Source organism: Aythya fuligula, chromosome 2, assembly GCF_009819795.1.
Source record: "Aythya fuligula isolate bAytFul2 chromosome 2, bAytFul2.pri, whole genome shotgun sequence".
In the NCBI taxonomy this organism is placed as follows: Eukaryota; Metazoa; Chordata; class Aves; order Anseriformes; family Anatidae; genus Aythya; species Aythya fuligula.
This window is the reverse complement of record NC_045560.1, coordinates 97688104-97701161: the sequence shown is the minus strand read 5'-3', so window position 1 is coordinate 97701161 and position 13058 is coordinate 97688104. Positions and strand designations below refer to the sequence as shown.

The window sequence follows — 13058 nt, the reverse complement described above, 5'->3', positions numbered from 1 at the left end:
TTTTTAATTAATTCAACAGTTTGTTGTTAAGTGGTTCAATGCACATGTTGATAGTGCAGCTCTGTGTGTTGTGACTGTCTTCTTCTGAGGCTTTCACTCTTTTAGAATGGTACTTATTCAGGTGCTGAGTATAAATGTCTACGCATCAAGCAAATGAGGGGGAGATGGATGAGAGGGGGGGAAAATCCAATACTAACTTAGTACGTATAATTGCCCTAAATCCATGTTTGTAAGAAAACAAAATATTCAAAGAGCACTTTGAATGAATAACTTTGTCATTTTGCTTCACATAACTAGTGAGGGTACTAATGTATTAAAAAAAAAAAATAGTTCATACAGTTCTTGACAGAGGTTTTCAGGAATCTAAAGCTACCGATGCCTCAGTCTTACAAAGAAATGATATACAAATGCAGTGTTTCTTCTAAAAGGAAAAAAAACCTGCAGATTTCCACCGTCTTCCTCCTTGTCTGTTGCTGACTAAGATCCTCTGCTTTTGTCTTCAAAATGTAAATATATTTCTGTGTTAGATACTGAAGGTTTTTTAAATGGTTCTAAAACATTCTTTTTCTCTACTGGCTTAGGAACACATGCAAACCCATCAGGCTGGACCTTCACTGAGTTCCCAGAAGCCTAGGGTGTTTAAGTGTGATACATGTGAAAAAGCTTTTGCTAAACCAAGTCAGCTGGAGAGACACAGTCGCATTCACACAGGTAACATTGGAAACATTAAAAATGGGGAAGTTATCTGTATTGCTTCTAAGCTGGAGGGGACTAACTGTAAGCTATAGCTTAAGATGACACCCAAAAAATGATTAGTGTTTTTGTTCAGTGAGTCAGCCAGAGTTTTCTCTTTCCCCGCTGTCATTGTCTGGCAGTTAGCTTTTGGCCGCTCTTCATGGATTTAAAGCAAAATTCCTAATCTCTTCAAGCTATTGTGTTAGCCTTGTCATTTTTCCTTGGTTGGTATCACTTGCATGTCTTGTGAAAGATAATCTGAGTTTCACCTTTTGCCTGGATCTTCACTTTGCACTCTCAGATTCAGTCTCAGATTCAGCACTTTTCAGCATTACGTCTCTGCTGTATAGGCTTGTCTATATATCCAGCTGTCTTGTGCATGCTCTTATTACGTGCATCTCAAAATATTAGAACTTTATTTTCTTTGACTTTGATAAATACAGTCTTATTCAAATCCATTTGAAATGCTTTGGCTTTTTTGCAGAACTCCTTTCTGGATGTCATTGTACTGTGTTGGATTATTGTTTTTATGCCTTCATTCTCATCCGTTGCACCAGCAACCACAAGCTATCTGTCTTCCCATTCAAGTGACACTGAGCTGTTCTCAATCTCTGTCTCTGTTCTCTGTCTCCCTCTATGCCTTTCTCTCTCTTCTGTCCTCCCTCTTCCCAGCCCCTTATTGAGCTGTTTATTCCAGTCTCTGGTCAGCATGTGATCTCTGTGTTTCTCACCCTGTTTAAAATTTCCCTCCACATACCTGCATGCTTTCTACCATATGTACCAAATGTTGAGAGGGGATGTTCCTCGACTGTTCATTCAGTTTTATCCTCAAAACATTTTTAAATCTTTTGTCAGTATATCATGAGGTTTACGCATAAATGAATGCCTGGTACTTGCTTTACCATGAAAAAAAAGGATTAGAGAAAAAATTATTCAAGAACTCAAAATGTTTGTGGATGAGTTAGATCAGGCCTATATAATGTACAGCTTTCTGTGCGTTGTTTAATTTGTTCTGGAAGAATGAATTTGCCTTGTTGACTAATTCAGCATATACTTTGTATACTGTCAAAGGTAAAAACAGGAACAGTAATTACAAACACCACCTCATTTACACATCAGTGTTTGAGCTTTGGGTTATTAGGATTTGCCAGGCAACTGAGAGCCAGAGGGGCTGCAGATTCTGGATCTGTCTTTTCACATTTTGTTCTCCTACTGTTGAGGTCTCTCTACCAGGAAGGATAGGACAGTGGATAAAGAGGATTCATGAACTTAAGATTAATTTATGGTTTGAGTCCTTTCACTAAGGAAATCCTTAAATTTGGGAGTCCTGAAAACAGGTTTACAGATGCTGCAGTAGGAGGCATGGATAGATAGGGGTAGTGGGCATTTGCAGCAGTCTGTCAGCTAGCAGCATTTATCACTGCTCAGTTGTAGCTAGTTGTGTTTATTCCCACAATACATAGGTGTGTGTTAGCCTGCTTTATAAAAGCTGTTACACCTGGTTGACGGTGGCTTCTCATCTGGTTGTGGGAGGAGGCTCTGATTTGATCTGTTACAGCTGTTATGTTTTAGAGGTCTCTGGTGATTCTGTGAGTTCTGATTTAACAGACTGCCTGTGCATGCTTCTCTTTCCTCTACCGCCTGCCCCAAGAGAATTGCAGCTGTGGATGAGTGGTGACTCTCTCTTCTTTGTGAGAGGAAAAGCTGAAGAAGGGGAGCAGAGCTTCATGTTACAGTGGTAGAAAGGAACATTCTGGTTATACTGGAGAAGGGAGAGCCAAGATTTAAAATCAAAGGAGATTAACCATCTTTAGAATTCCACAATAATTTGCTTTCCATATAACTTAAATATAGCTTAAATAATATAGTTTATTATATATAGCTTAAATAATTCAGATTTTAGAAAAAGGGAGTGTTGTGTTCTAGGAGTCCCCCAAATAGCTTGAAATCAGAGAAGAAGCCAGTATCCCTCCTCCCTGCTTTGGCTCATGCTGTCCATTGTAATAGACACAGAGCCCTTCAGGAAGGCCGTGGAGAGACCACAGTCCCTTTATGCATCTGTTTCTCATAAGTCTGCACAATCGTAGGAAAAAAAAAATCTTCCTATTTTGGAATCGCTTATAGCTTATAATATACTCAGTAAGTCATCAAATATTTTGAGATTTCTTGGACTTGAGTGTTCATAAGCTGGGAATGCCCACAAGCTGCAACAATCCTTGCAGAATTCATTTTTATATTATTGTTGTTTGAAGTTGTAGATTGACTTGCAGTTGTAACATAACATTCTCTTCTGAAAGAATGACTACTCTTTTAAAAATCCCTTAAGAAAAATGAGTGAAAATGTGCTGCAAGCAAGTCTTTAGGTGCTTTTACATACACAGCCTTTCCTGTCAAAGTTTAGGAAAGCCAATCAGTTTAGACTTAAAGATGATTCTTGTCTGTGAGAAACGGATACCTTTCTTCATTAAACACTTTTAATGATTTATAAATCATTAGTAGGCAATACCTACTGAATCTGTGTGAGCCTAAAGAAAATCACATTGTCTCTATGAGTAAAATCATAGACTCATCTAGTTTGGAAAAGACTTTCAAGATTACTAGGTCCAACCATCAATCATGCCCCTTAGTGCCATGTCCACATGTCTCTTATGCCTGCAGGGCATAAGACTGCACCATTTCCATAGGCAGCCTCTTCCAGTGCCTAACCACCCTCTTCCATGAAGAAATTATTCCTCATATCTGATCTAAACCTTCCTTGGTGCAACTTGAGAGTGTTCCCTCACATCCTTTAAGTATCTTGTCCTTCATTGAGAAGACTTGAATGTACAGTTTGTAGAAATGTTGTGGTAATTAGAGGAAAGCAGATGCTTGCACTTCTATCAGAAAAAGTCATGTGGTAATCCCTTACACAGCACTAAAAAGGTTGTTTGTTTTAGTAGAATATAGACCTTGGAGTCAAAAGTATCTGAAGAAACAGATTTTCTACTTCAAACTACTGAAATTGTTGTTAATAAAAATGCACAGAACACCTCTGTGCTGCAGTTTTCATTTCTATGTCAGTCCGCTTTCTGATCTATAGTCTTAAGCCACATACAAAACAAATACACAGGCTGCATGCTACACACCCAGAAAACCTGTCAGCATTTTTTCTGAAAAAGCAGATCTTTCAGTGGAGGAAGGAACTTGGGTTTTAAAGTAATTGATACATGTTTCAATTACTGAGTATAAAAGTGGGTAGAGCTTTAGCCATAATTTTGCCACTACATTGAAGATTTGTAATGCTCTGAAACTTAATTTCTTGAGAGTTTTCCTTGAAGTGAACCTTTGCATGTGTTTATTTTCAGCAGTGTTGTTGGAAATGCCATGTAGTGGTTACATTCTTGAATAGATTTATCAGAGCAGTCTTCCAAAAAAATCCTTCTGGACCACATGTGAAAGTCTCTTTAGTTGGCAGGTTAGCAGAAACAATATTTTGCAAGTCTGCCCATTTTTTCCCTCAAAATTCAAAACAGAAATACATAAAAAGATTTGTTTCCAATATCTAGGGATGTATTCTTACTCTTTTTTTTCTTATTCTATTGGGTATTCTTATTCTATTTGGTAGATTAATTAAGTTTGTTGTATGAACAATAGTCCTTTCTCTTCAGCTTGCCCCCCACCCAAATCTGTCTTCCCTCTGCCTATCTTAAAGAGTATTGTTTGTGTCACTGTAACACACATTGGTGTAAGCATGAAGCCCTCCTGGGAGAGGGCCATCCTGATAGAAATATACTTGTTATATTCTATTAGGGTCCTTTTACTCCCCCCAAGAACACTGAAATCACAGAATTATTCTGAGTAGATTCCTAACAGACCAAAATTTGCTCTCCTAGTTCTTGCTGTTGTGATTCTATTTGCCTTGTTTCCTTCTCTCAGGATCCTGAATTCCACTATCTGATGATCACTGCACCCAAAGATGTTCCTGACTTTCACATTCCCAACTAATTCTCCTTTGTTCGTGGTTACGAAGCCCAGCCGAACACCTTCCTTGCTAGCTTCTCAGTCATCTGTCTCAAGAAGTTACCGTTAATGCACTCTAGAAATTTCCTAGATTCCTAGAGACTCAAGGAAAAAAACCCATTTGTCTATGTAATTTCTAGGTCACCTTAATGATACTGAATTCTGAAAAGCGTGCACGTTAAAATGAGAATTTAGTAAACACATTTTTCTCTTCTAGGGGAACGGCCATTTCAGTGTGCACTATGTGAAAAGGCTTTTAACCAGAAGAGCGCTCTTCAAGTTCATATGAAAAAGCACACAGGAGAGAGGCCTTACAAATGTGATTACTGTGCAATGGGATTTACGCAGAAAAGCAATATGAAACTCCATATGAAACGGGCTCATGGTTACACTGGTATGTAGCATAATGATAGCAATGGTGAGTGCAGAAAGCCATGTGGTTCACTAGGAAAACACAAAATGCTTGCCCTAAGTTACTGAGGGATTTAGACAACAATAACACCAGTGCTGGTGAGTTAGTATTTGAACACAACCCAAAAAGCAGGTTGAAACAGATGGGTTAGCACTTCTGGTTCCTGCTTTTTATGTGGAGCTCTATATTGCAGAAGTAGGAAGTTCAAAAACTCTAATAGGAAAACAATTATATTTTTGTGATTTTTTTTCAAATACTGTGTAATGTGTTCATAGATTCTGAGTTAGTTGTATAGTACCTTTCCAAGCAAGATTCCTTTATTCCTCAGGAATGTTTCCAAGATACTTTAATTTTTCTTAACTACACACCCAATCATACTTATTTTATTTATTTTTTTTGGAAGGTCCTGTACAAGAACCTGCTAGCAATCAAGAACAAGAAGGGGAAGATATTAGTCGTGCTCTGAATTTAGAAGAAGTGGTACAAGAATCTTCAAATGAATGGCAAAGTATAGGCAGTGTTTTTCGATGACAACTTGAAATCTGAAAGCTAAAAATGTTTTTGGGACTTGAATTTCTCTATAAACAAGTTTTCAGAGAAGAAAAAGTTGGATTTTACAGTTGAGGCTTCAAGCATTGGAAATATTAACAATAGAATAATATATTATAGGTTTTTTAATTATTTACAAAAATTACCTAAAAGAATCATTGTCTTTTTTTAAGCTTGTTGAAAAATATTGGTAAAACATCACTTAATCTGTGCAAGTTGTCTGTGAATCAATGAACTCAGGTAATACTGTATACAGTTTCATCTTCTAATTCACAGCCAGTATATCTATTTGAAAAATAAACTGGAACTTCATACCAGAGTAGAACGATTCCCATTTTTAAAGGAGATGAAGAATAACTTAACTTCATGAGGAAGCTATGAAGCTGTTAGCTTCCTTTTTTTTCCTCTTGTTTAAAGAAATAATTGAGTTTGGAAACAATGTTACAAAGTAGATGCATGCAGTATAAATTAGATCTTTGTTTTTTACAAGGCACGGGAAAATGCTATATTTCTGTTTTAACCATTTTGAGAATTTGAAAAAAATAAATTGCCATAAATTTATGGCTTTTTCTTGAGTTACGCTCTTCAGAGGGCACATGTTCATTTCCATTCCAACCACAGGGGCAGTTCAGTTCGTTGTTAGATTGTACATTAAAATGCCTGAGATTTTAAACTCAGCAATAATTATTTAAAGAAAATTCAAACTAGAAGAGGTTACAAAGAAATCCTCTTTTATGTTTGCTGTATTGGATCAGCAGGTACATATCCCAGTATCTGTGGAAAGCACAGCCATACACTAAATTTGGGAATTAAACATGCAGTTCTCTGTTAGTGACAGTCAAAGTGAGTTGCACATTAGGTCACTTATATTATACAAAATTCCCCAGTGCTGTAAATGGTTGTTTTAAATCTGTAAATTCCTCATTGTTTTCTTTGTGAATTTGGGAACTTGTTACTTTCATATGTTGTTGTTGAAGTCATTGTTTCAGCAAAACTACCTAAGTAATGCTTTGACAGGTGCCACTTCTTAAGTATATTCATAGCAAAGAAACACTGGAGTAAAAACATAGTCATCTTTTAGACATTCCAAAGACAGAAGCTTTTTTCTTATTTTTACCTTGTTCTTTTGAGTTTTATTTATATGTTACATATATATAGATATATATATATGTGTGCTTGTATATATATATATATTTAAAGTTATATGAGCCTCTGTGTGGCTGATCAGTATATTTTGTAAATACTAATCCCATTTGCAGGAAGTTCATCTTTTCATTTTGCTGCAAGTACTTCTAGATCAGTGGTGGATTCATTGTACTATAATACAGAGAGGGATTTTAATTTACTTTCTGAAAGATAATTGCTCTCAAATCCAGAAAGCCCTTTTTTGTAAATATTGTCTATACTTTGTCTATGATTCAAACTAGTTATTTCGGATTGCTGAATCAAGAAATCACTGTTGTTTTTGATAGGGCATCTCTCAAATCTTTTGTTAACTCTTTGGCATATGTATATAAGTAATATAGTTGGTGACATGAAAATAACACTTTTGTTATGTGGAATATTTAATTCAAAAACATGTTAAATAATATTACTTTTTTCCAAATTCTGCTTTGTGTATTTTTTTTCAGCATTTGACTTGGGTTTCTAGGAAACTGAGAACTGTTTAACAGAAGTGTGCCCCTCTCATATTTAAAGAGTGTATGTGAAGTCTTCTAGCAGTGTCTTTCCTTCCAGACAGTGTTAGTGTTTCAGCTGTTTAAGGACATTTTACAGTTGTTGTCTGAAGGCATATTGACCCCTTCACACGGCCCCCTATTTACCTATAATAAGATAGATTTTGAAGTTACACAGCCCTGAAAAATTTCAAATGGGCTGTGTGATACATGCCATGTATAAAACACTTCTGCTCTTTCAGAGAATAGTGTATATGCACAGCAAGGTTTGCTGGAGCTGATTTGTTGCATATGTGATGATGGTGTCCAGAGGTGGCCAAATATACTTCGACAGAAAATTATTTGCATGTGGTCATGTCCAGATGTAATTCCATCCTTCATACTGGCAGGAGGATTCTTAAATGTATGAAAGCATTGCCTACTCTGCCTCCGGTTGCTTTGCAGCAAGTCAGAAGTGGCAGTGGTTGGAAACAAGAGATGAGATTGTGCTAAAAACACATCTCATGAGTAAATGGATGCAGTTTTAAAATGATCACTTCTCAAAGTGTTTTCTCAGCAAGAGGCAATGAGTGTGTTGCAAGTCTTGGAAGTGACAAATCAATAGCATGAGTTATGTAGTCACCTGACACTTTTCCTGAATTCAGTTTGCTTCTCCTTTAGCTCTTGCAGTCCTGACAGTTACAGTAAATAGACTTCCTAAAAACATTTCTGTACCATGGTATTTTGTGTGCTTGCCCCAGCACCACCCCACCTCCTTGCCGGTGAACTTCAGGAATCCACTCTCAAATATCCTGATAGAGAGGTTTTCATAGCACGCATTACTTGGTGAGATTGAACTGGAAGCTTTCAGAGCAATGTATCTGATGTTCAGTACAAATACAGGCACTGGAACAAATATGTTAATAATGCTCTTGAAAATCCAAAGCAGATGCATTTTGTTCAGGAACTGGAAAGAACTCTGAACCCTTATTCAGGGACCTTGCTGAAGAGTCAGACTGTGTAGTGGGTAAGGCAAAACAGGGCTTAGGTATGCCTCTGTTCTTTCTGGTTTTATTGCAGTAGTAGGTTTCTGCTTGCCTCAGGCCTTTTGGCATGTGTCTGCTGAAGAATTGCTTTTGGTTTATGTTTTTATGTCTGTTCTCTCAGCACAAGAAATGACAAACTCCTAGTGTTGGTTGTCCATTATTATCAGAAAAATCTTTTCTTCATTAGTCGCATAGCCATATAAATTGCTGTTTTGTCAGCAAAGCTACTATTAAGTAATTACAAAGAAAGATTTCACTCTAAGTTTTAGTCTCACAAGAATTGTGTTGGTAAAATATTGTTTTAAATTACTGTGCCTTTTCTATATGAAGTAAACAACAACAAAAAAAGACACTTCTAGTCTCTGAAAAAAAAAAAAAAAGTTACTGAGGAGGAGGAGAGTGGTGACGGAAAGGAAGAAGCTTTAGCTAAGATCTGTAGTTGCACAGTACAGTATTCCAAAAGATTTCTCTCACATTTTTTACCTTAAATATTCTTTACCATTTTTGAAGAATTCTTGAAAAAATAAGTTGAGTTTTTGCATGCTCTGTTCAATAAAGGCGCTTTGTGTTGTACTTGTCTATGAAGGGCAGGATTTTATTGCCTATACATAGGCATTTTATGCCTTGCAGTATCCCCCTGGCCTTTAGCTACCACTGCAGAGACGCTGGTCTCCTATAAATCCTGTGTCATATTTGTCAGCTTTGTGGGCCACATTAAGATGTTAAGTCACCAACAATGTCACTAGAAGCCTGTGAACAGGCAAGGGTGTCCTGCCCAAAATGTCATTTTCCAGTCTCTTGATTCTTAATAAACTTCAGGGAAAATAATACTGTTGTGTACACAATGGATGTTATAAAAGACAAGAATTGGTCCAAGTTTCATTACAAGTTGATTACTTTATTTCGATACTGAATATTTTTAAAAGCTTTGTTCCTATAAGAACAATATGTGTTCAAATTAAATCAACTATTACGTTGCGGAGTATACATCTGAATGAAGCTACAATAGAAAAATACACATAGCAAACAATGCAGGTAACAGAAGATGTAACGCATGTGTACTCAATAGTTTTGGTGGTTTTGTTTTCTTTAATCTCTATGTATTTTCTATCCTCTCATCTTCCACTGCTTTATATTAATATACGCTGAATAGAAACCTAAAATAGATCTAGATGTGAAATGGAATTAACATACACGTTTATAGGTGACTTTTACTGGGCACTTACTATAGATGCAGTTTCAACCTGGGAAGCATTAACTGTAGTCTACAACACATAGGCTAAAACTAAAACAGAAAAGAAGAATTAATTAAGACACTTAGACGACAGCTTGAAGGAATGGTAAGTTTAAGTAATAAAACAGTGCAATTCAGAAGAGCCTTGTATTTCTCTATGTGGCTGGAAATACCATTGCCACACATTCATTTTAGTTACTTGTGAACAATTAATACCTAAATCTAACTCGGCTATAATTTATTTCTATCAGGCAACTACAGTACAACAGTTAAACGTTCACAGTAGTTTTACTATGAGTTGGCTTTGGTGCACTGCCCTGAACAGGCATCCAGGTGTTATTCAGGCAAAAGCTGAGCCAACCAAACCCAACACTGCTGCAATACCAAGACCTAGGTTTGAAATTCTATCGTAAGATGTGCAGGACTATCTGAGATACCAGTACTGAAGGGCTCTCTTTCAGAAATTAGACTTATTTATGTATATGTTTATTTACTTACTTATTTTACTGCAAAGTTAATGCTGCTGCAGCAGAGTTCGCTTGGAGCAACAGTGACGTCCAGTGGTTGGTCACATGTGCAATCTTAGATGTTTCGTTGCTGGGAATATCCCTTGTTTCTTAACATTAGTCTAACTCAAATTTGAAATCCTCTTTCTCTCCCTCATCTGCTCTTAATTCTAATGGTTTGGATGCGACGAGCAATTTTTGGTATGGAAAGCATTTCCTTATTACAGCTGCTCTGCATCGTATTGATTCTACAACATCTGCCCCCTCCCACATTTCACATACCTTGAACTCCCAATGTTTGGTAAACCTTTCCATGACTGCCTAATCCTGTTATGAAAATAAATTATTCTGTGAGTGAGAGAAGGAAGATTAAAACAAAACAAAAAACAAATAAAAATCCCAAATTAAAAAAACGTATTTGGATAAACAGTCCTTACAACTTCTGCACAAGGTGGATTTTTTTTTTTTTTCTTTACAGCAGTGTCTCAGAAATTCGTTAACAGCAGTGCTCAGTATTCAAGATGTTAGCTCTTTATTTGCAATTCTGATGTTCAATAAAATGAAACCAGAAGACTCAAGCTCAAATTAAGGGCACGGGAGAAATAATGAAGTCCAGCGTACAGTTAGGGCATCCTGAAGAAGAATGAGTAAAGTCAAGAGATCTTGTTACTTTACATAAAAATAGGGAAAACTTCTAGTAAAGCTACTCTGTGTGTTCCTTTCATTCAACTGTTGGTCAGGGATTGCCAATAGAAGTTTGTGTCATCTACTGCATGCAGAACCTAATTGGCATTAAGTAATGGATTGCATCTAACTAGGTAATTCTCGCAGTTGTTATTAATTTTAAGGCCGTTACATTATGAAGCAGAATACGTGATCCTTGAGTGGCATCTTAAAGCTTCAGCGCCTCGCAACTGGTGAACCAGACCGTGATCCAGGTCGGGAGCCAGAGCCTCCCTGTGGAAGAAAGAGCAACGTGAAATTAAAAGGTACTGGATATTTAGGGCTGTGCATTTAAAAGCAATCATTCCCTAATGCAATAAAATTATAAATATCTAGTGATAATAATAATGACTTTGCAGTGACCACTAGTATATTTTTAAATCTTATTTGAATTTTCACTTGAAAGAGATGATTGCTTTTCATATATTTTCACATAGGATTAATTTCTTCTCATTAAATTTCTTATACAGGGCTAGGCAGTCTCTCATGAATCGTTTGTAAATGAGTGTTCTTATTCAGACCTTGCTTATGAAAGCAATTTATTTATTTGGACATCTTAAAATGTTTCATTTTCACCCCCTCTTATCACTCCAAGGAGAGGGAGACTACTGCCTCTTTATGGCTAGCCCCTAATCTGTATATATTAAAAAACAAACAAACAAACAAAACACACACAAATCCAGACCTTGCATACAAGTTGAAATGTAATCAATTTATTGGTGTAAGTTCTTAAATGTATGTAGTTTTATCAACATCTGTCTTCTAGGGAAGACTACGATGCAAGTACAGGAAAAAAAATAAGAAGAGATGAAGGGCTGAAACCTGACCTATTCTTACAAATAAGAAAGCATCAGAATAGGAAAAAAGATCTGCCCAGAGAAGCTGTGGATGCCCCATCCCTGGAGGTGCTCAAGGCCAGGCTGGATGGGGCTTTGAGCAACCTGGTCTGGTGGGAGGTGTCCCTGCCCATGGCAGGGGAATGGAACTGGGTGGGCTTTAAGGTCCCTTCCAGCCCAAACCATTCTGTGATTCTGTGTTAATTCTCAGTCTTTGAGTACATTTGTGACAATTCATAAATTTTAAAGCCCTACAGCAGTTTTATGGCAAAGGTGATCGAAGCTAGAAGGTTTGGCATTTCTTTCTTTAAGTCATTTATTTCAATATAAGATTAAGCTGACTGGGTATCTTTTCCCATCAAACTGCAACAGAAGAATTTGTACTACCTCCTTGAAATTTTCCAGCTCTCACTTGAGGCTGCTTGTGTTTGAAAGGCAGCTTTACAATGACACATGCCCTAAGCAATGTAAGAGAGAAAAATGTATATTTTGCTACAGGTGAAGGTTTTGTCATGCATTCTGTTGGAGAGTTTGAGATGATCAGCTCTGCTAATGGTACCTCAGACCTTCTGTCTTCAAGTTAAGATTACTGTTGATCATGTTCATCATGTCAGAATAGTGTATAACGATTTGTTACCAGCGAGTGCTTTACTACCTTTGAGGCAAAACACAGTCTTGGTAAAAGCAGTGGGTATGATGTGCTTGTCATGTGTCTTTTACCTAACACAGAATGTAAAAAAATTCTGGGCTATGTTCTGCTGCCATGCTCTATACTTGTGCCAGATAGAGACTTACGTAGTAAGAATATTTCTTTTGGAGATTTACAGAGGTAAAAATAAGACTCAATTGTTTGTGTTTGTTTGTTTGTTTGCTTTAAAGTAAGCAATTGATTGGTATCTCTCTGTTTTGGGAATTGGGAATGTTAGCTACAAAAATAGCTAAACGAGTTCATTGTTTGAAGTATCTACTCATCTTGATTTGTAAGTATACATTCAAGGATAATCTAAGTGTTTCACTTATACTTCTGATGATTCAATTTGAAAAACTGAAATATATTACATTTTCAGATGTCTTTGCTGTCGAGAAAAACAAAACAAAATACATTTACCTGAAGCCTAACATCTTGTCAAAGTGTTTACCTATTTATGAGACGTGCTATGCCAGACCAAAGAGACGTGACAGTATCATGTACATATGTCAGCAGCTCACTAGGAAAAGTTTAGAGGGATGAGCAAATGTGCAGTGTTGATTGTTCCAGTGTGGCTTCCAACATCTAGTAATAATGAATTTTTTTTTCATGAAATTGTAATCTTAATAATCTATGTATTTTATTTTGTACTTATTTTCCCTGTGTTTTTACAGT

The 13058-nt window shown here is 36.6% G+C and overlaps 2 protein-coding genes across 3 annotated transcripts in view; one reads left to right on the top strand and one right to left on the bottom strand.

Moving 5' to 3' along the window:
- ZNF236 (zinc finger protein 236) overlaps nucleotides 1-6842 on the top strand; it is a 68614-nt gene extending 61772 nt beyond the window's left edge. The window contains exons 31-33 of the mRNA XM_032181116.1: nucleotides 582-711; nucleotides 4952-5128; nucleotides 5550-6842. Of these exons, the coding sequence (XP_032037007.1) occupies nucleotides 582-711; nucleotides 4952-5128; nucleotides 5550-5677 (435 nt within the window). The 3' untranslated portion in view covers nucleotides 5678-6842. The remainder of the gene's footprint in view (nucleotides 1-581; nucleotides 712-4951; nucleotides 5129-5549) is intronic.
- A 2431-nt stretch (nucleotides 6843-9273) lies between these two features.
- Nucleotides 9274-13058, bottom strand: part of MBP (myelin basic protein) — an 89496-nt gene continuing 85711 nt past the window's right edge. The window contains exon 8 of one of the 2 annotated variants that reach the window (XM_032180611.1): nucleotides 9274-11093. In XM_032180611.1, coding sequence (XP_032036502.1) covers nucleotides 11037-11093 — 57 coding nt within the window. In that variant the 3' untranslated portion in view covers nucleotides 9274-11036. The remainder of the gene's footprint in view (nucleotides 11094-13058) is intronic. The other variant, XM_032180612.1, reaches the window with a different exon arrangement.